This window comes from Sciurus carolinensis, chromosome 18 (genome assembly GCF_902686445.1).
Source record: "Sciurus carolinensis chromosome 18, mSciCar1.2, whole genome shotgun sequence".
Lineage (NCBI taxonomy): Eukaryota > Metazoa > Chordata > Mammalia > Rodentia > Sciuridae > Sciurus > Sciurus carolinensis.
Window position 1 is genome coordinate 1,182,080 of NC_062230.1, and position 22,388 is coordinate 1,204,467.

At 51.1% G+C, this 22,388-nt stretch overlaps 1 protein-coding gene across 7 annotated transcripts in view; it reads left to right on the forward strand.

Annotated features, from left to right (window-relative positions):
• Caln1 (calneuron 1) overlaps positions 1 to 22,388 on the forward strand; it is a 396,206-nt gene that overhangs the window by 232,470 nt on the left and 141,348 nt on the right. For all 7 annotated transcript variants that reach the window (XM_047533188.1, XM_047533184.1, XM_047533186.1 and 4 more), the window contains exon 4: positions 22,111 to 22,223. In XM_047533188.1, the coding sequence (XP_047389144.1) occupies positions 22,111 to 22,223 (113 nt within the window). The remainder of the gene's footprint in view (positions 1 to 22,110; positions 22,224 to 22,388) is intronic.

A 22,388-nucleotide genomic window follows, 5' to 3' on the forward strand; every position in this document is an offset into this window, starting at 1 on the left:
TGGCTCTGCAGCCCAGGTGCAGGCGCCTGCCATCAGGGTGACATGCACCCATATGGTGCCAGGGCACACGCCACAGCGAGACCTCCCAGCTGACGGTGGAGAGGGGTGCATCACAAGAGGGGCCGCCAACCCCTCTGTCCTTGCTGCGTGGACCGCGAGTCAAGTGTGGGTTCTGGTCTCCTGACCTTGACTTGGCATCCACGGGGAGGAGAGAACAGGATTCAGCAGGACGGCAGCTCGCGCTCTCTGGTGAATCACAGAGGACGGAGGCTTGCTGTATGGGGAGTGCAGGAAGGTCTGTCAGAGGCCGTCAAGAACTGCAGGCTGCCGCTGGGTCTTTGAAGGGTGTTGTGCTGGGGAAGAGTTACACTGTGCCTGGGGCAGCCCTCAAGGTCGATGGGGGAAGCCACTGCTGGGAAGGCAGAGTGCGACAGAAAGGAAGGAGTCTGTCCCTGCTGCGCCTCCAGCAGCCAGCACGCAGGGCCGACTGCAGTGGGAACAGGCAGCAGAAGCAGGGGCACAGCCGGGGCTGCTGGCTGGCATCTGCAGGATGTGGAGGGGACGGTGGCCCTTGCGCCGTTAGACCCCAAGCGCAAGTGATACAGATACGAAAACGCAGCACTCTGGCCTCTGTTTGTGCCCAGATCTGAAGCATCCATACTTCTGCCCCAAAGTGGTCCCGGAACCACGAAAAACAGAGCCCAGATCTTTTGTTTTTCAAAGAGGAATTTGAGATCCACTTAAATGCCTGAGCAAGTCCTCTCTGGAAGCTAGAGGTCATGCACCAAGGGGTGTGAGAGAGATGGCCTTGAGCTGGAAGGTTTGATGGAGACTTAACAAGCTCCCCTTTGTACGTTCAGAGTAATATTGGAAAAGACAGTTGTCAGTAGGATTATGTAGTCATAGCTTGCCAAGATTAGCTGGCTGCCCACCCAGCCCCACTCACCTAACTGGACGATTTACACATCCAGTCAAGTTGTTTAGAATTGTCCATCTGGCTACTAAAGAGGACCTGCCAAGGCTATCAGGTTCATATTGCCTTAATGAATTTTCAGTAATTTTCTCAAAAGGTTCAGCTGTACTTGGAGGGGTCATAGAAATCTCAGAGAAAATCATTTTTTTTCTTGTTTGCTATTACAAGACCACACATACCCAGTCATCCATAAAAGCTTTGCAAAGTAGTCTAAATGCACACTCAGGTATACCAGGCCAGTAAGACGCCTTTGACCGCCAGTCTGGGAGGTGACCTGGCTTTGTGGACTCATGATGAGTCTGGAAGGAGGACAAGCTCCTGGCCACTGTGGCCACTCGGAGACGTCAGGACTCTAGGTCAGCAGCGCCCGGCTCCTTGGGCGGCCCTGTAGGTGCAGGATGGCAGATTCCGCCTCCTGACAGGAGGTGCCACTCCTAACAGAGAGGAAGACCGTCCCCAGGGTCCCCGGCACGTGCTCCTGCGATGCCTCCCGAGCCCTGGCCTGTGGAAAGCCCCTTTTGTGTTTTGCACAGTTGGACCTGGTCCCTCCCTGCAGTCTGAGTGTGTGAAAGGTGTGGACCTGGAAGATTCAATTTCTTAAAATTTTGATTTAAAAAAAAATGACATCTGGTGCAATTGCCATTTCGGGGCCGTGTGGTTCTATGAATTTTGACACCTGCAGGTTCTCATGCATGTGAACGACAACACAGTCCACACAGAAGACCTTGGCCGTGCAGACAGCAAAGACCCAGGCCCCTCCTGCTACCTCTTCATGTCCACGTTCATGAGGGATCCTGAGCTATGGCTTATTTTTTTCCTCATAATGTCCTTGGTTTGGGAATTGGGATAATATTAGCCTTATTGAATATGCTTAGAAGTGGGTCTTCTGCTTCTATTTTCTGCATGGAATTGTGAAGAACTTAACATTATTTACCAACAGAAAGAAATGTTGTTTTCAATGTTTGTTAGAATTTGCCAATGAAGGCATCTGAGGCTCAAGGTTTATCTCAGGAAAGTTTAAATCTACCTGCACTTTCTTTAATGGTACTGTCCTGGTCATGTCTTTCATCTCTGGTGAGTTTTTGCTACATTAGGAATCAACTCACTTGCTTTGTATTTCTTGCCAGGGGCGTAGATATTCTATCTACCAACATTAGAAACCCCATCAGACAGTATTATGATTTTTGTTTTTATTCATCAAACATTTTTTAAAGGACAAAATGAGATGAGAGTAATCCATTTATTTACCCAGATATTGACGACTCCCGGTGTTCTATGTTCCTTTCTGATGTCATTTTCTTTATCTCTGAAGAACATTTTTTAAAAATTCTTTTACAGTGAACCTGCTCCCAGTAATTTTCTATGCTTTTCTTCATCCAAGAATGTCTTTATTTTGGAAGGTCATTTTCACAGGATGTAGCATTCTGGGTTGACAGTTCTTCTCTCTTGGCATTTAAAAAATGTTGTTCCACTTCCTTCTGTCCTCTATATTTTATAATGAAAAATCTGTAGTCATTTGAGTCTTTGCTTCCCTCTTGGTAATGTATCATTTTTCTGTCTGCTGTCTGATTTTTTTCTTTGTCTTTACCTTTCAACAATTTGATCACGTTTTGTCTGAGCAAGTATATCTTTATTGTTTATTCTGTTTCGGGCTCACTGAACTTGTTCAATCTATCAGTTTATTTCTGTTAGAAAATTTGAGATTTTTTTTGTCATTATTCTTTAAAGAATTTTCTTCTGTTTCTTCTCTTATCTCCTTTTGCAACTCTAATGGTATGAACATTAGAGTTTATTAATCACAGAAAGAGGAGAAAGACTAATGATTCCATTAATTTATCTTCAAGGTCACCGACTCTTCTATGATCTCCATTTTGTAATTGAACCAATTTAGAGAATCTTTATCATTATTCTTGGTTTTTCCAGTTCTAAGTTTACATTGCTTTATATTTATAACATTTATTTCTTCATTGAGATACTCTATCTTTCCATTCCTCTTAAGACCATTTTCCCTCATTTATCACCTTCTCCCATGGTTTTGCTAAAAGTCTTTTTTTAGTTAATCAATGTGTGTTATTGGCATCTATTATTGTATTTTCCTATGCAGGTTGAAATTTCCCTGGTTTTTCATATGTTGCATACTTTTATATTATAATCTAGACACTTTGAATATTGTGTTATGGGACCCTGGGCCTTCTGTGTAATCTATGGTGAATGCTGACATTTTTGTTTAAGCAGGTAATTGACTGGGGTGGGTTTAGTCTGCAAATCCTGACCAGTTTTCTTTAGGTTGTGGTTCCAGTGTCTTCTTAGTTCTCAAAGACCTAGCAGTGCTATTCAGATCTTTTCTGCCTGCATGGCCCCCGTAGCCATGCTGGGCACTGTGCAGTTATCTGTCGTGTTGTCTAGCTCTCAGGGTCTCTACTGTGCTGTTTAGGCTCAGACTTACACACATGTGAACAACTTGCAGGTGAGGCCAGGGTTTGAAAAACAGTGTTGTGATGTAGCTTTAACGAACTCTTCACTTTCAGACTCTCTCTGATTCTTTTTAGTTCCTTGAGGGCTCTGTATTAGTTAGCTTCACATTACTCTAATGAATACCTGCGGCAACTAATACATAAAAAAGGTTAATTTAGCTCACGGTTTTGGAGCTCAAAGACATGGTGCCTGCATTGGCTCAGTTCTATTGAGGGCAGAGGATAGTGCTCACATCGTGAGGAAGAGACAGGATCCCCTGTTCCTCTTTGGAGGTATATCCCCGTTGGGCCCACTTTTAAAGGTTCCCCTGTAGCAGGAAGCAGGGTGAGGACACTGAGATCCGGAAGCAACTCTTTATTAGCGGTGTCGTGGCCCAGAGGGATAATCCCCAAAGTCTCAACCCCGAGCAAGTTTTGGGCACATCAAGTTTTGGGACATCTGTTATGGTCCAGCTTCTCTGGGAACTGTTGTGTCTGTAGGGAGTCCGTGCAGTTCTATGGGAGGGTGCCTTCTACACTCCTTATATGGGTACAGGCTTGTCAACAGCCTAGGGACTGAGCATATACAGCTCAGGGACTTTCACTGCTCTAAGCCTAAAGCAGATGGCTCTGTCCTGCTGCTTCTGCTAGTGGTTATCTGACACAGGGACCTGCGGCCGCTGCAGCCTCTGTGGTGAGCGGCTGTGTGTCCGCCTGCAAACCACAGCCCATCAGCTCTAAACTGCTCAGGTTCCAATTTTGCTCCACCACCTCCCAACAGCACCCGCCTTGGGGACCAAACCTTCACAGGCGGACCTGTGGGGTGCACATATCCCAGCCATAGCCAGGTCCCCTTCTCACCCTGTTGGTGGTGAACTGAGCTCCGTTTGCCTCACTCTGTGTGCTTGGCATTGCTCTATCCCTATGGTCAGAGAACATGGGGAAAGAAGGTCTCCAAGCATTGTCCCACCTGGGGACAGGGCTCCTGTGATGGGGGTTCTTCTCTCTCAGGGCTTTTAGCCCCACAGCTACTGTGGATTGAGCTTGAGCAGTAGAGACGTGGGAAAGCATCTTCCCCCCACTCTGCACAGCAGCCGACCCTCCCCTCCTGCCCAGCCAGCACCCCAGCCCTCCTGGAGTGTCCATCCACATGTGCCGCCTGCCGGGTGTCCCCTGCCTTGCCCCAGCCTGGGCCCCAGGGGATGCACGAAGCTCCTTGCTGTCGGGTGGTCTTCCACTTGCCACTTGCTACTGTTTGCTCTTAGGATCCTCCAACAGCTGCTGCGTGCACAGTGGCATTGGGCGGAGGACAGGCTGGAATATTCCTCCAGCTCCCTGTCTCCAGAAGTGTTTGGAAACAGTGCACAGCAGTTTTCTTCAGCCTAAGTGGTGGATTAGATATCAGATCACCAGTGAGGTGGCTGTATCTGGGCTGTGCAGAACCGCAGGGGCCTCTCGGTCACAGTGAAAGCCACAGGGACTCAGTAGTGAGAGGGACATCAGCTGTCATCAGTTGGTCCATCGTGAACATCTGGGCCCAGAATCTGCAACCTTGATGGCGAAGCTCTGACATCTGTTATGGTCCAGCTTCTCTGGGAACTGCTGTGTCTGTAGTAAGCTGTCAGAGCAAATTAATTCCCCAATAGTTTCCTTTAAATTGAGTTTGAAGTACCTTGCACGGGCTTCTCCTTTCAGGAATGCTTTTGCCGAGACGGGAGTCAGGGTGGGGCTCCCTAAGGCCTGGGGGTGGCCGTCCCTGTCTCTGTGGTGTGTGTCACTGAGGTCTGCGTCCCTAATGTCAAGCAAGCATGGCATGTGCACGCCATCCTCACAACGGCCCTGCTACAGAGAGACAGGCTGGTGTCCGGAGGAAGCAGTCCCCTGCCCTCTGACCTCTCAGGACAGGAGGTCCAGATCTTTAAAGCAAAGAACAGAGAAAGACCAGGGACCGCAGGCTGGTGGGCAGCACTCCAGGGTGGTTTGTTTGTTTCCTGGGACAAAGATTCTTCCAAGAGACCTTTTCAGAGTGATCCGTTCTGCATCTCCCTTATGTATCCTAAACTTTTTTGAACTGTTTAATCCACTTCTGAAGTTTCAGTTTAAAAATATAAGTGAAATTGGATATTCGCAATCCGGGAAGCATAACATTTAGATTCCAGTCCAAATTTAAAACATTGACTCTTCAGTGAAATGGAAACATGTCAGAACGATTACCCTTCCCTGCTGACAGCCGGGTTTCAAAGCCGACAGCCTCAGGAGTTGGATCTGACGCTCTGGGTCTTAGATGCAGAAACCGTGGCTCGTTTGCACACCGCTGTGCCTCCTGCTGGTTCTGCCTGGGGTGCCCATGCCTAGGTCCTGGGCAGAGCAGAGGCACACTGGCCTCAGGGAGTTTTGTGAAGTCCTTGTCCTCCTCATTTCAGCTCAGAAGTCACCATTTCCCAAAGTCCTGCATCCTTGACCCTCTGTCCAGTGTGTGGACACAGGGTTAGGGAGGGACCCAGAGGTGGCCTCTGGCGTGTCCAGGCTGTTCCAGCCTCCAAGCTGGTCATTGCTGGAGGTGGTGCAAATGCACCTGTTGTCATGCAGGGCTGCACCGGGTGAGACTTGCAGCACACACAGATTGATGGACTATGATTCTTTAATACGGGGTAGGATGGCAGGACCCCGGAAGAGCCAGTGTCCATCCAGTTCTGATGAAACCATCTGATGGTGGCTGCGGGCATTCATGCAAGGTGGGTGGTGCCCAGTGAGGCAGGTGTCTGCACCACTTGGGAAGTCGAGGTCGGTGGCCCACGGAAGAGGTCATCAGGATTCAGCCGCCTGCCCTCTGCGGGAGAACCATTGCCTCAGAGTGACTTCTGTGGACGTTGGCAGCACCGAAGAGAGAAGCAGCTTACCAATGGCTTCCGAGACGCAGGCAGGCCATGCGCGAGCGGAGGCCTGCTCCTGAAGGCTGCCTGTCGCATGGCCGTCCGGGACCAGCTTTGCCGTGAAGGGTTTTAGCAGAACGTCCGGCAAAAAGGCCTGGAAAGGATTATTTTGATTTTTTAACTTACTGGCTTAGAAGAAGGTGGGAAGAAAATAGATGTCATCTCTGGGTGGCAGGTTGATTTTTAATTTCTTTTAAATTTTAATGCTTTTCCATGGTTCGCTATGATAAATAATGCAATGATAAGCAGCATAGTGCACACATCTCTGCCACATTTCTGATCACTTCCTTGGGACAGATGCCAGAAAAGGAATTACTGAATCAAAGGAAATGAGCATTAAAAGGGAACTTTTGATCTACGCAGCTCTACCAAATTAGCATCCAGAAAAGCTGGGCCAGTGCCTGTCCCCACCAATCCCAGGGAGGAGGCTCAGCAAACTGCACATTCAGTCTTTTCACTTAAAAATGAAGTCTTTGCCTACCGGGAATGCGGAAGACGCTATCTCATTATGGCTTTAATTTGCATTTATTTTCATGTTATTGAAGTTGGACATTTCCCGCGTGTTTCACATTTATATTTTCCCTTCCTGAATTATCTGCCGACATCCTCTAGTGTTTATCTTTTAATGAAATTCTGCATAGTTAAAGAATGTTATTCCACTGCCTCATTCATTGTGTAGAGTTTTCCTAGTTTATTGCTAAATATTTAATGTTGTCTCTAGCATTTTTAACATGAACGTGTTCAAAGTCTGTGATGTTTTAACTTTTCTGGATGTTTACATTGATTTTAAGCTCAGAAAAGTTTTTCTTCATTTTGCCTACGTATTCCTCTACTTGATGTCTTCAATATTTTAGAATAAAATACAAAATGAGAAGCAAAATTGATTTTTTATTCCTAAATTCTTGACCTATCTTTCCAGCATCATTTGTCAAATGAGGTTTATTTTTTTTTCCATTCAGTTATTTCTGTTTATTATCATTATTTCCTGGGGCTCATTTTCTAAACTGTTCTGTGCCAGCTTCTATCTGATCTTATATCCATATTTTTTTCATTATTGTAGTTTTGTAATACATTTTATTGTTGAATATAGCATCACTGTTCTTGGTCATTTTTAAAGGTTTCGTGCCTCTGAGTTCTTCCAAATGACCTTAAAAATCATGAGGAATCTTCAAAAATTCCATAATGGCTTTTGTTTTTGAATTGCATTGGACATATCAATTAATTTGGGAAAAATCACCATCTTTACAATAGAAGGGGTTTTTTTTTTTTTAAATCCTCTTAAATGTCTCACTTAAGTCATGTGGGTTTCTTTGTATGGATCTTAAATACCAAGTTTTAACTTATTCCTGTTTATTTTGTTGCTTCTTTGCATCTATGAATTAGAATAATTTTCTTTACTTGAAAATTTTCCCTTCTGCTTGTTTAAGCACGACAGCAAATGACCACTTGTGGTTGAAATCAAGACGCTGGAGTCAGATCTCTGCCATTTGCCCTTGGCCCTGGCTTGGCCAGAGCAAAGAAGGAAACCAGGTCCCTCCTGGTCTGCACCTGCCGGGCTCTCTGGGGCATGAGGCTGTTATTCCCATAACTCTAGGTGTGGCGCCAGGCAGGTAGAAAGTGCCTGAGAAATGTCAGCCGCCAGGATAAATGTCATCTGCCCCGTCCCTCGCAGGCAGATCTAGGGTCCAGATGCCAGCTCTGCCGCTTCCTCCCATCTCCCTCTCTGCTCCCTTGTCCTGGGTGGTGGCTCCTGCTGCTGGCGGTGCCCCGGCTCTTGCAGACCCCTCTCCAGGACTGCACTGGGCACGGGAGCCCCGCTGCCGTTCCCAGCACTCCGCCTGCCTTGTTCCAGGGCACATGCTTTCCTTGTCCTCTCGCTCCTGCTGAGTTCCTGGCTGGGTCTTCTCCCAGGTGGTGGGAGGCCAGCGCTCCAGAGGCCGAGTTTGGTGGTAACCTCTGCATCCCAGGGAGTGTCCTTTCCTTCCTTCCTCCTCCTCTGCCAGGCCAGAGGGCTTCAGGGCCAAGGCAGGGGGACAGGTGGACAGCAGCCTGGGTCCCCACCTGGGGCTGGCCTGCGGTAAGTGTGCACACCCTGCTGAGGCTGAAGCAGCCCCTTGCTCTTCCTGGGCCCCCCTCCGAGGAGCAGGAAGTCACCCGCCACAGCAAGGGTCTCCAGGCTGTCAGGGTCCTGTGCACCTGGAGGGGACCTGCCCAGAGCTGGCAGGGACAGCGGTCAGAGCTCCCCTGGTTGCCCACAGCCCCTTACTCTTGTCTATTCAGTATTCTAAATGTTTCGGTAACCACAAAAGTAAACTGTTGATTTTTCAAGCGTCAGCCGAGTCCCACCCTTGCCACAGTCCCCAGGTCCCTTAGGCTTGCACTTGGGGGCTTTCCTTTCTCCAGATGATCGACCGTGTGTCCCCTGGATGGTGATCTTCTTGTTTCTGCCACCCATGTTCCTTTTCCTTACTTGTATTTCAAGCCACAACATTGAAGAAAGTGCATATTTCAATGGGTGCTGTCCCCGGCTGTGACCTGCCAGGGAAGGATTATACTTTTCCTGATTTTAAAAAAGTCCTTTAGGAATCTTGTATTTTACCCAGATCCTTTGCCACATGGAGAGAGAGAGAGATCGCCACATTTTTAATTGTATCCATTGATTTGATTTGTTATCTTAATTTTCTAATATTAAATTGGACTCGGGTCGTGCATTAATCTATCCTTGACCCTGATAGACTCTGCTTTTAATATATTTTAAATTAGATTTTCCAGCCATAGCTTTAGAATTTTTGCACATGAGATGCGTCAACTGTTTTCTTTTTGTGAATTTTAGAATCAGAATCATGTTGATCTTCCTGTTTTTCTTGCTCCTGGAACACTCAATTTAACAGGGGGGTGTATTTCTCAACAACATGAAAAAGCCTTGTGCGGTTTTTCCTGGTTTGAGAAACTCTGTGAACATTTAAAAAAATTTTTTCCAGTTTTTAATTCTACTGCTTTCTACCTTTCCTTGAATCAATACTGATAATTATCTTTTACCAATAAGTCCCTAGTTTCACAAAATGGTTAAAAGGGCACGTACCTTCGGTTTTACCAAGGATTTCATAATTTCCATCTCTCATACCTATTGCTGCATGACTTTTCACACTGTGATTTCATTTGGATCTTTCTGGACTGGGGTTGCCAGTCTTCTGTGCATTTCATGGTGATTTCTACATTCTCTGCCTGTTTGTCCATCTGTCCATTAACTCTTGCTGCTCATCCTAAGCCATTACCTGCGTTACCTTAATGCCTACCTTCTCTAAATTTTTATTTGAGTGTTTTTTTTTCCTTTTAAAGGAAAGAATCTGTTGAGATAATGAAATTATTTATAGTACTTTTGGGATTTATCCCAGAGGATGACTTGGATCACTTAATTCCTACATAGTTGAGATATGTCATGTTCTCGCTGTCATTTTCTTTAAGTTTATTATCTTACGCTTGCCTTCTCCAGGAGTGTGGCTCTGGTTTTGGAGCCATGGAGGAGTCTCTGCTTCAGTGCACTACAAGGTACTGGTTTCTTTGAGTTTCTGTAGGAAACTGAGACCTATTAATTTCAGCTTTGGCAAATGAGTTAATTTTGTGTGTGTGTGTGATCTGTCGTATAATCCTGTATTTATGAATGCTTCGTGAGTACTCTAGAGTGTAGTGTGTCTGCCACAGCACTCAGCATATGACTGATGATTTAGTATTTGCAATGGTGTTGCTTAAATTCTCATCCTGGGAAGTGCTTCAGCCTAATGGCAGCAGCAGAGGTCAGGCTAGCCCTGATGCCCTGGGCCTGGCCTGCAGCTCGCCCAGTGAGTGGTGGCTCCTGCTCACGCTGGTCACCTGGTGGGCTGGTGGCAGGTCTTGTCTCCTCAGCCTCTCGGCTCTGAGTGTCTGGTGGTGGTCCCTGGGTGTCCTCAGACACCTGCCTTTTCCTTCCTGTGAAGCTGTGTTCCCGGTTTTGTCCTTGGTCACCTTCCTTATTGTGCATTTCTTCCTTCCTCTGTAGTCCCAGTTCTCTGGGGCTTCAGTTACTTCTGTGAGCCTTGGTGTGTGGACCCTTCTCCCGAGGTGGCTCCTGTGCTCCGCACAGAGCTGAGGGAGCCGAGGGCCATGCTGAGCAGGCCCATCTGCAGGCCGAGACCCGAGCGCAGGTTTGGCTTCTCCAGCTCCCAGCGGGCTGCAGTTCTGCCGAGCCCCACAAGCTGCTCCTTTGTGCAACTTCTTTAGCATAAAAAGACCACCACCAGGTCGTGGCCTTTGTAACACACACCCCAAAATACAAATTGTAAGGGATCAACCGGAACAGGTGTACTGTTTTCCCTGCAGCATGTCAGAACTCTGCAGAGGACAAGATTCACCCACGTGCCTCCCACCAACAGGAGTGACTGGGCTTTCTTCTCCCTGGTGGCGAATCGAGGTTTGGAGCTGGCTTTTTATTCAGGTGCTCGGGCGGAGTTCTCTCCTGTGCTCAGCCCTGCTTTTCCCCTGGTTTGCATTTGCTAACCTGGAGACTGGAGGTCCCTGCGTTGGCCTTGGCTCATTACTGGTTGATGCCAGACTTCGCCTGTGCAGCACGCGAATGTGAGGACGGGGAAGGCAGGGGAGGGGTGCCCTGCGGGACGGAAGCGCTGGACTTCCTAGAAAACTTGGCCCACAGCGAGGAACGGGGGGTGCAGATGGGGGTCTCTGGCGTGGGTGGACAGAGTGCAGCGCCTCGTGCGGCCCTGGCAGGTGTGCAAGGGTGCAACCTGGGAGGACCCGCAGCCTTACCTCCTCGGCCTCTTTCCTTGAGCTGCCTTAGTCCGTGTCCCGCGGGTTCATCCAGGTAGACCGTGGCTCTCCTCGTCTGTTTCTAGGTTCATGACACCCTGTGGGGAGCTGAGCACACGGAAGTCATCTCCGTCCTTCCTAATCCCGAAGTCAGGTCGTTCTGTGCGGCTTCCTCCGTGTCCAGATGCCTCCTAGCACGACCCTTTTAAGCAAGGCCACTCTGTGAAGGTGGGAAGGCAGCTTGCCACTGCTGGAGCAGCCGGGCTTTGACACATTAAGACCGTCAAGGGGCTCGGCTTGCCTCGACGGTCCCCCTCCACGTGGATCCTCGAGGGGAGGGGAGCGTAGGGCAGTCGGAAGGAGAGGCACAGTGCTCTCTCAGTCCTGCCTTGCTCAGGTTCCACCCTGGGGACGGAGGTGAGACAGCTAGGCTTCCTCTGAGGACACGGGCCCTGGCTGTACCTGCCGCAGGGCTGAGAAGCACTTCCGGAGAACGGTTTCGTCTCTGAGCATGACGTGTGCCATCTCCTGAGAGCCGACTCTGTGGCTGAGCTCCTCTCCTTGGAGGTGGGTGGGGAGAGGGGGCAGCCGTGGGACCAGGAGGTAAGATTCCACAGGCAGGAGCCGGCGATGCCAAGACTGCTAGTTCTTCCAGGAGAACAGCAGAGCCTGGTGTTGTGCGGAGGGAAGTGTCTCAGACCCAAGGACGCAACTCATGTCGTAAGCAGATGCAAAGTCTGTGCTAGGGACTCTGAACCACCAGAAGCTGTGCATTCTGTCCTGGGTGGAGACGTTGATTTTGATAGATTTACGTGGCCTTGAACCAGTGACAGGATCTGGGTGCAGAGAAGAGTCACATTGCAGGCTGTCCTTAGGAAGGTCCACCTGCAAGCTTGGTTCTTGGTTGGAGTCTGGGAAGGTGGATTTGCGAAGGCTTCCTGCCATTTCCAGAACTAACAGGAGGGTCCATTGTGCTGGATGGTTTGTGCAAGCCGTACAGTTGATGCGAAGCACCTGCTTTGCTTTGGGGGGTACTGAGTTTTAGCACAAGCCAGGCAGAGGGTACCTACATGGCCAGCCCCCAGTTAAAACCACAAGTCATTCCCTGATGGGATTCCTGCAGGCAGCATTTCACACATGCCCACTGTTCATGGAGGGGAGATCTAAGCATCCCCTGTCCTGCCCATGGCCCTGGAGGGGATTCTGGAAGCTGGCCTTGTCTCTGGACTTTGACTGTGGAGCCCTTGCACAGCTGTGTTCTGCATCCCTTCTCTGTGGCAGAGTCTAACTGAGAGTGCTGCTGTGTGCCAAGGCCTGAAGAGTCCCTCGCTGAGCCCTGGGCATGCTGGTGGGTCTGGGGTTCCTCCTGTGCATGACCCACTGGACGCCTGCTGCCCCCTTCCAGCCAGGGGCTGCTCCTGAGCCCCTCGTGTGAACTCTGGACGGCGATGTGGTTTTGCCACCTTCTCCCTCCCCACCCCCAGGACTCAGCCATGCAATGTCCCTTCAGCCCACTTGGCCTGAAGTAGCACTGAACGTCACAGAGAACAGTGACCGCCCGTTATGGAAGGTCTGCTTGGTCTTCCGGTTCTCCTCTTCCTTCCCGCTGTTCCGCTCCTGCCTTGGACACACAGCATAAGAGGACACCAAGCTGTACTCTTGTCATGGTTCTCACCCTGAGGCTCACAAACAGCACAGTAGAGACAGGCCTTTCCTCCCAAGCCCCAGGACTGCGTGCTGGGCTCCTGCTGGCGGAGCACTAGCCACTGCTCTTCCCTACCTTCGGGTTTTGGTTGGTTCGGGCTGACTGTCGCCAAGGTTGCATGGCCTGGGTGGCCTCAACAGTGAACACACAGCTTCTCATGGGTGTTGGGGGTCAGCAGGAAGGCCCTGCTCCTCGATGGATGACAGCCTTCTCCTGCGTCCCACAGGACTTCTGCTCCTGCGTGTCCTCTGCTTCTCCTGAGGGTGTGGGTCCTATTGGATTAAGACCTGCCCTCTGGCCTCAGTCACCTGTCACCCTCAGCTGCCTCCTTACGGGACTTCTCTCCAGCCAGTGCGTGGCACACACCTAATCCCAGCGTCTCGGGAGGCTGAGGCAGGAGGACTACAAGTTCAAAGCCAGCCTCAGCAATGGCAAGGCACTAAGCAACTCAGCGAGACCTGTCTCTAAATGAAATACAGAAAGGGCTGGGGATGTGGCTCAGTGGTTGAGTGTGTCTGAGTTTAATCCCTGGTACCTGCCCTCCTCCACCAAAAACAAGAACTGATCTCCCAGCACAGGGGCCAGCTCTTGGTGCACAGCACGTTAGCGATGGAGAGCTGCTGGTGGGCTTGGGTCTTCTCCCATCTTCCAGGGCAGGGAGCACCTTCAGGCTGAGCTAGTGGTGCCTGCTGGAGTTCCTAGCAGGTGTGGGCTGGAGGGCTGCAGCCAGGCGGAGGGGCTGCTGTGGGCTTCTCAGTGAGGCATGAGGCCAGGTAGAAGCCTCCTCTGGGTGGAGGATTGCCGAGAGGGTTAGTGTTGCCCCCATGGAGGGAGGGAGCTCAGAGGTTCAGCTTCTGAGCAGCACCATGCTCCACACCAGGGAAGACCAGGGACGGGCAGCTTGAACAGGGAGCTATGAGAGAGGGAGCAACTGCATCCCCTGGAGCCAAGCTCACCCATAATGCCAGCTGTCCCTGAGCCTGCTCCCCGTCCTGCCCTTTGTCCCCTGTCCTCTGTCTCAAGGAGTCACCCAGAGAGGCACAGGAAACCACATTCATTGTTTCAGCTTTCAAATATATTTAGTTTTTAAATAGGTAATATGATATGGTTCCAAAATGAAAAATATACTCCAATATATATAAAATATATTATATATAAAAATCTATATGTAAGTATCTTTGGGGGATCCTGGGAATAAGGCAGAGTGGGAAGTTCCAGGTAACTGTCTGTCCAGCAAGACAACATTACCCTGGCGGAATCTGCCTGATCAGATTCTCAGAGCTCCAGGCCATGGGGGCTTGCGACTTCCCGGGACAGGATCAGAGGGTGGGTTGTGGCAGGATCTGAGGGTGGGTTGAGGCAGGATTGGAGGGTGGGTTGTGGCAGGACCGGAGGGTGGGTTGTGGTAGGATCTGAGGGTGGGTTGAGGCAGGATCTGAGGGTGGGTTGAGGCAGGACCTGAGGGTGGGTTGAGCCCACGGTTGGGTAAATACATGAGCCAATGGGGGGTATGCACATACCACAGACTTTCCTTTGGCCCCAGGAAGGAGAGACATTCTTTAAGTATCTGTTTCACCTTGTATTTCATATATTTAATTTTTAAAAATAATTATTTTTCGTATATCAAGCTGTACACATGACATCATGGGATGCAGATAGGTAGTAAAAAGGTCACCATAAGCAGGGAAAACTGGCATCTCTGTCATCTCAGAGAGCTACCCTTGTAGAGCAGCCGGAATGTTCTCTTGTGGCGTGGATCCCAGTAGGGTGCAGCTTTATTATTCATAGCTCCCGTGTGACACTTGACATCTCTAGACTCCAGTGTGGACCCTGAAGATGGAGTGTGACGTGAAACCAGCCAATCACGAGGATGAAAGCAGCAAGATGCCCTCCGTGGGAGGCATGGGGAGCAGTCCCACTCATGGGTGCAGAGGTGGAGGCGGGCTGGGGGGAGGGGAGGAGGCGCTGCTGTTGCAGTGTGGACGGTTTTGCGGCAGCAGAGTGGTCCTGAGACCTTGGTGGCCACCGTTGGGCAGCGTTTGTGAAGGTCTCTGAGACTGCTGAATTGGACCTTGGAATGGTCCAGCTGGCCAATTTCATGTTCTAGAAGTCTCATCACAATTTAGAAGAAGAAAACAATTCTTGTGAGAAGACCTGCCCCCAGCCCTTTGCCCTCCCTGCCCAGACACCCCCCAGGGGTAAACAGCTGTCGTTGGTTTTGGGGAGGACACAGTTGCACATATTTTGACTAAAGTATTTATTCAAGAACATGAATGCACATCCTCGGCGTGCTTTCACCCAGGTCACGGCACACTGCACAGCTCCCCACCTCGGAGGCTTCCACACCTTTCCACGGAGGGGAGACTTCTGACCCCACGTTGAACTGCTGGGTGCTCCCTGCCCCTGTTCCACCAGCAGCTCACCCCCAGCACTTCCTGAATAAGCCTCCTGGGCTCTCCCTGGCTCCCCGTCAGCTCCAGGGCCTTCACAAGGCCCCAGACTCAAGGCCACCATCACCCTCCTCCTTCCTTCCTGCCCCACACTCAGTCGCCAGGGCCAGGTGGGTCAGTTCCCTGGCAGCTCCTGCCCCTGGGCAGGCTCTCCACTCCCCTCCTCTACCCTGGCCTCCCATTCCTGCTGACCCACCACCGCCCTTCCTGGGACAGCTCCGCCCTTCCCATCCAGCCTGCGCAATGTCACCAGGTGTGGCCACGCAGGGCACTAAGCCTGGGCACTTGGCACGGCCCGCATGGCGGACAAGCTGGGCCTGTCTCCTCCGCTCTTCCCCAGGAATCCCAGGTCCTGCTCCAGGCCCTCGCTGTCCTTCCTGGGGTCCTCCCCTTACTCTGGGCTGATCTTGTCCCTCTCAGCTTGGTGGTGTCCTTCCCTCCTTTGAAGACTGACTGCAGAACCCTGAGGAGAATGACGGTGGGAGCCTCCTTGGCTCCCCACCTGCCTAAGCTCAGCTCCAGGTCCGTCCTGGCTCTGTCTGGGAAGGCCGCTGAGCCTGCCTTCTGCATCTGTTGCCCCAGGTGCATCACCTGCACACCTGGCCCTTTGCAGGTGTAGCTGGGCTTAGTGACTGGAATGGAGTCTCCCTGCCCTCTCCCCGTTCCCCTCCCACGTCCACCCTCTTTCTCCGTGTGTTCTTTTCCTTCCTTGTAGTTTGCAGTGGTTTTTAGGGTGATTTTGCCTCCTTGCTGGAGGTTCAGCTGTTTGGACTTAATGAGCGCCGTGCAGTCCGGCCCTCCTGCCGCTTCCTGCCCTAGTTGAAGTTCATCGCTGTGACTCACACAGCAGTGGGGAGCAGGAGACGCAGTCCTAGCAGGCCAGCTTCCTGTACTTCTTGCTAAGTGGATCATGATATTCGCAAGCCGGGGCAGGAAGGAGGCTTGGCGGGAGCGAGCTCCACGCTTTCTGCGGTTATCCTCTTGTTCAAGATGCGTGAAAAAATTTAACTGAGTAGTTTTTTTGTTTGTTTTTTGTTTTTCTTTCTTTCTTTCTTTCTTTTTTTTTTTTTTTTTTTTTTTTTTTTTTTTGCAATCAAGACTCCTCTGCAGCCCTTGAGAGGGAGCAGGGCTGAGAGAGGCCCGAGCACTGTCTTCAGGAGCACGTGACGTAGCGAGGGTGGTTTGCTGTGACCCGCTGGGCTTGCAGGCCTGGCTTGTTAGACCAGTTCTTTCTTCTTGGGAGAGATTCAGTTGTGTGGTGGGCTCTCTGTGACAGACCTGGCACCTCTGGGAATTGACCGTCTGTGGAGAAGGCTGAGACCCTGACCCTAGGCAGAGTGGCCTAGGGGAGCCTGTGGCTTGTAGGCAGTTGTCATTTGCCTTACAATTCCTGAAGGCCCAATTTCCCATTAAATTCCTCCTCACTTCCCAGACAGGAAACACATCATGACTCTCAAACTTTGAAGAGGTGTGAATCCACAGCACAGTACGTGCTGGGTCTCTGCCTTGGAGGGAACAGTATCCGTGGGTGGTGGGGTTCTGAGCGGAACCCCTGCCCTGCTGCATGCCAACCACATGGCCGTAGGCACGTTTCACCTCTTCTTACTGAGTTTTATTTGCAAAATATGGCAGGAGAGAACCTACTCAGAGTGTTGTGGTAGAATTAAAACTAGATCACTCTCAGAAAGCCCCGAGCCCCACATCTGGCCCTCAGCAAGGGTCAAGTCGACATGGCCTGTCCCTTAATATTACTCTTTTAAAGCACTAAGCAAGACCTCTGGAGGCTGACCAGAGAGAGCAATTTGGATTTCAGGGCGACCTGCACACCAGGCACCCACCCACTGAGCTCCCGTGCTCAGGAATGCCAGGGGCAGGGGAGAGAGCCCAGAAAGGACCCTCCAGAGACTGGCTTCCAGGAGGGCAGCAAAGGCCCAGGACTGCGGGGTTGGAATCCCGGCCCTGCTCCCAGGTGAGCTTCTACAGGCTCCTTGCCCTCTGTGCAGCATCTGCTCTGCAGAGCGGGCTGCTGGAAGACTCCGTGAAGTAGCATAGCCCGTCCTCTGTCCTCAGATTCAACAAACCACAGATCAACACCACTCAAGAAAAATACCGTACCTGTGCTGAGCATGTGCAGCCTTTCCTTGTTCTTATTCCTTAACCAATACAGTGTAGCAACTGCTTGCCCAGGGTCTGCATTATACAATACAGTGTAGCAACCCAGCATCTGCATTGTGTAATACAGTGTAGCAACTGCTTGCCCAGGGTCTGCATTATATAATACAGTGTAGCAACCCAGCATCTGCATTGTGTAATACAGTGTAGCAACTGCTTGCCCAGCGTCTGCATTGTACAAAACAGTGTAGCAACTGCTTGCCCAGCGTCTGCATTGTACAAAACAGTGTAGCAACTGCTTGTCCAGCGTCTGCATTGTACAAAACAGTGTAGCAACTGCTTGCCCAGCGTCTGCATTGTACAAAACAGTGTAGCAACTGCTTGCCCAGGGTCTACATTGTACAATACAGTGTAACAACTGCTTGCCTAGTGTTTGTCTGGATTGTACGATACAGTGTAGCAACTACTTGCCTAGTGTCTGCATTACAGTTTAAGTACTCTAGAGATTTTAAGTGCATTGGCTGTGTGCAGATATGGTGCCATTTTACATAAGGAACTTGACATCTGCAGATGTTGGTGTCCCTGCGGGTCCTGGAATCAGTGCCTGTGGACACCAAGAGAGGACTAGATGTTGAAGTGTCTTAAATAATGCACGGCATGAGAGCTACATGTTAGATATGATTATCATCTTGGTACTGACCAGGCCTGGCTCCTGCCCGGGAATGGTTTTTAGTAGAAGAGATTTAGTGCTAAACCTGCCTCTAAGATTTCGTCTCTCTCAGTACCCCTGGGACTAGTGTGGGACTGGGGACGTGGGGCCTGGATGTGGGACAGCTTTTGGGACGTGGCCAGCCCTCCTGGTCCACTGAACTCGGATCAGTGGAGAGGCCTCTTCCTCAGTCTAAATCCAAACAGGAGCCGTGTATCGCATTTGGGCTGACGCTGAGCCGTGTTGGAAGGAGGCGCCTTCTTCCTCCGAGGCCTATGCAGAACATGTGCTGCGTCCTCAGGCAGGAGGCAGAGCTGCAGGTGCCTGGCGTCCTCCAGCCGTGGGGCGGGATGAGCCGCTGTGTCCTACCAGAGCAGAAGGGAGAGACTTGCCCCATGCTGCTGTCGCCCGAGATGGGCTCCTCCCTCACCAGCAAACCCGCTTCCCTGCAGACAGTAACTGGATGTCCCGCACCCAGGTTCAGGTCAGCTGCTGTCTTCCTGGACTCAGTGGTAGATTCCCAGGCTCAGTGCTTAGTCCTCCAAGATGCCAGGTGGAAGCCCAGGTGGCCATCAGTGCTTCTGGCCACACATCAAAAGTGCCCACAGCCCGTCCTCGGGCCTGGTCCTCTGCTGGAACAGCGCACACAGCTCAGGACAGCATTTACTCACTGTTATCGGCTCATTGTAAAAGGATGCAGCTCAGGAACGCCAGAGGGAAGAGAGCCTGGGGAAGGGTGGGGGAGCACCTCCCTGTGCTCCCCACCCCGGGATCTGCATCCCTGCTCAAGCGAGGCTTCAGCAAAGAGGCGTGTTCAGTGTCAACTCAGTGTCCAGCTCTTTGGCCCTCCCCAAGGACGCACATGGGGCCGAGAGCTCCACGCTTCCGGGTTGATTTGCTCTCAGCTCCCGTCTAGGAGCCCACCAGGACCTGCCTCGTTAGAACAGACGCTCCTCTCATTCAGGACTTCAAGAGATCCAGAACCCGTGTCACAAACTGGAGCCGAACATCAAACATTAGAACACGCAATGTTCCTGGCACCCGGACACTTAGGAAATTAGAAGGGCTTTCTGAGCCGTGTGCCAGGAAATGGGAAGGAAGACCAAGCATATCATACAAATTATACAAGCAACATAATAATAAATGTCTTATTATAAATCACAATATCAATGGGTCAAGTAATATTTTGACCCATTAAAAAACTCTAGGATTCCAGATGTCCTCTCCACAGTAGCTCGCGGCTGTCCTTACGTGATGGCGCTTTGCCCGCCAAGTCCCCTCGTCTGCCGAGTCCCCACATCCTGGTGCCAGTTTGGTGCCCACGGGCTCCTGTGCTCCCTCCCCAGGGCTTGCTGTCTGGCCAAGGACCGTAGATGGTACCTGAGGTGGAGATGTATTTCAGAAGCTCCGTTCCTCCTTGATGACTCTGCCCCTTGGTGCCCTCAGCCTAGTGTGCCACCTGTGAGCACTGCCCGGGACCACAGTCCACCTGGACCCTTGAGATGCCCAAATCCACACTCTGCTCCCTTGCCCTGGGGGGTGGATTCTAGAGGTGGGTGGTCTCTCTCCTCCTACCTGGAAGGTGGTCTGTTCAAAGACAGCTGTGTGTTCCTGGCGCGGAGGGGTGTGGGTTCTGCCGTGTCCTGTGGACCATCCTCTCTTTGGCTCCCTCATGAGAGAGAAGGGTGTCCATCACCACGGCCGTAGCTCGAGTGACCCACCTTTTATGACGACTCCACGAGGTCTTCACGTCCTTGAGCTTTAAGCCTTCATAACTGCCGGACTCAACATGGTGAGGGTCGGGACGATGCCCACTGCTACCAGACCAACGTGCCAGCCCAGAGCAGAGCCACAGCGTGTGTGGGGATCCAGTCCCTCCTGCTCCTCTGCCTGCTGGTCAACCACAGAGCTTTTAAGCCGCGTGTCTCCCTGGGCGCCCTACTCACATGAAAAGCCAACAGCACAGAGACGCCGTATATCTGTTGGTGTGCTCTGGTCACAAGACATTGTAATATTGAAGAATATTTGTCCCCCGAGGCTCCATTTTTGCGCCACTGAGCATGCTACCTTCTCTACTGAGTGGGCATACTCTGGTCTGAGACCTTTGGCCATCCAACCCACGCTGTGCCTTATGGAGGTGACTTGGGGTGAGCAGGTGTCCAGTGTCCATATGTGACTGCCGGCCTGAGACTTGGAGTCACCTGGATACCCTGAAGGTATTGAATACTGGGAACACGGGGCCGTTCTTCACCTTTCATTTTTCATGTTCATAAATACTGGATGAATCTCTGGGCGAATGTCCTGATCTACATTCAAGGTAATCTTCACTTTTTTCTTAAAAAGCGGTTATTAGATTCAAAGGAAGCAGCACTTTGCAGCCTCTGGATAGGACTGCCTGTTGCTCTCCGGAGGGGGCAGCCAGCAATGCACACAGCCCTCCCTGCGTGCCTCTGTAGACACCCAGTGGTGTTCCTCTTAGTAAGAATTTGCTCATCTGAATAGCGAGACAGCAGCTTGTGGCTGCTCAAATTTGCTCTGATGCTTACCAGTGAGGGTGAAATTCACGATCCCTGTCCCCTGCCGAGTGGTGAGGGAGAGATTGATTTCCTCTCCATAGTTCATCGACTGTCCCGCCCCATTTGGTGGCTTGATCTTTCCTTTCCCGCTCACTCGGCACGCCTCCCTAATCCTCTCCAGAGTTATATCCACCCTGGGATCTGTTTCTGGGCTGTTTGTTCTGAATTATTGACATCTTGGTGATGACATCTGCCTGGATTTTGGAAGTAGGTTTTGCATGACTGTTCTTTGAAGGCAGACATGCTCTGAGAGTGGATGGGCTGATGTGCCTGCATTTTGGCAAACTCGTGTGCAGGCGCCCAGGCTGTCTTTGCTGGCCAAGGTAAGGTTGTGATGGTCTCCTGGAGGAGACGCCCTCTCGACTGGTTCCAAGGTGGCAGAATGCCACATTGGGGACTCACCCAGCCTCCAACAGTGCCCTGGAGGTGCAGCTTTGTCTCTAAAGTTGGCTAAGTCCACTTACTGGGTAGTATGAGGGGTACCATGAAGGACCCAACAGACGCTCAACTGCAAAAGGAAAACCCAGCAAGAGACATCTTCCTTCATTCCACAAGTACATCCGAGTGCTGATTACGGTGTCGAATACACAAAGACACTTCAGACCTGGTCCCCGACCTTGCAGAACTCCCAGACCAGGTGGGAGGCAGGCATGGAGTTCAGTGGATGGGATATAAAGTGCACGTAGGAGACACAGAAGAACGTTTGACCAACTCTGCCTAAAGACCAGGAAGGGTCAGGACAAAATGAATGAGAATGTGACATGTCAGCTCCATCCTAGAGAACAGATGGCACTCCTCAGGTGGACAGATGGGGGAGGGCACCCAAGGGGAACAAAAGGGCACAGAAGAGGTAGGGTGCTGGAGCATGATGCTGGGGTGGCTCCTAGTGTTGGCAAAGATGCTCTTATGGTTTGGATACGAGGTGTCCCCAGAAAGCTCCTGTATTAATTCAGGAATATGAAATGACTGGATCGTGAGGGCCGTGACTAATTAGCCCATCCTGATGTGAATGGCTTTCTGTGTGGTACCTCGGTGGGTGGGGCGTGGCTGCAGGAAATGGGTCACTGGGGTGGGTCCCGGAAGGGGGCATCTTCCTGTGTTGTTCCCTTCTCTCTGTCTCTCTCTGTCTCTCTGTCTCTCTGTCATCTCTCCGTCTCTGCTTTCTGATCACAGCTTTTCCCTGCTGGGCCCTTCCGCCATGATGTTCTGCCTCACCTCTGGCAGTGGAGTCTCTTGGAACGTGGGGTGTTTCCAGGGCGTGGACGATTCTCAGCCCAGCTCGCGGCTCTCCTTCACTTCCTGAGGTCGTGCCGAGGAGAAGATGGAGAGGCTCGCTGTGTCGGGTGCCGAGGTCGAGGTCAGCGACTTTTCCACTAACACTTACATCTTTTCCTTTCAGGGGACGGCCAGGTGGATTTTGATGAATTCATGACAATTCTTGGGCCCAAACTGGTGTCTTCAGAAGGTCGCGATGGTTTTCTTGGAAACACAATAGACAGCATTTTCTGGCAGGTAAGAGTGTGTTTTTAAGGATAAATTTGACAGAAGCGTGTCTGGGACTGACTTCACTCTGAGTTCTTGGCTCCTGTTCTGCACGGGAGCTCTCGTGCCTCAGTTAAGGTCGCTGCGTCCTCGAACGAGGAATTGGAATGCCCCTCAAATGGGGTTCGGAGGAGT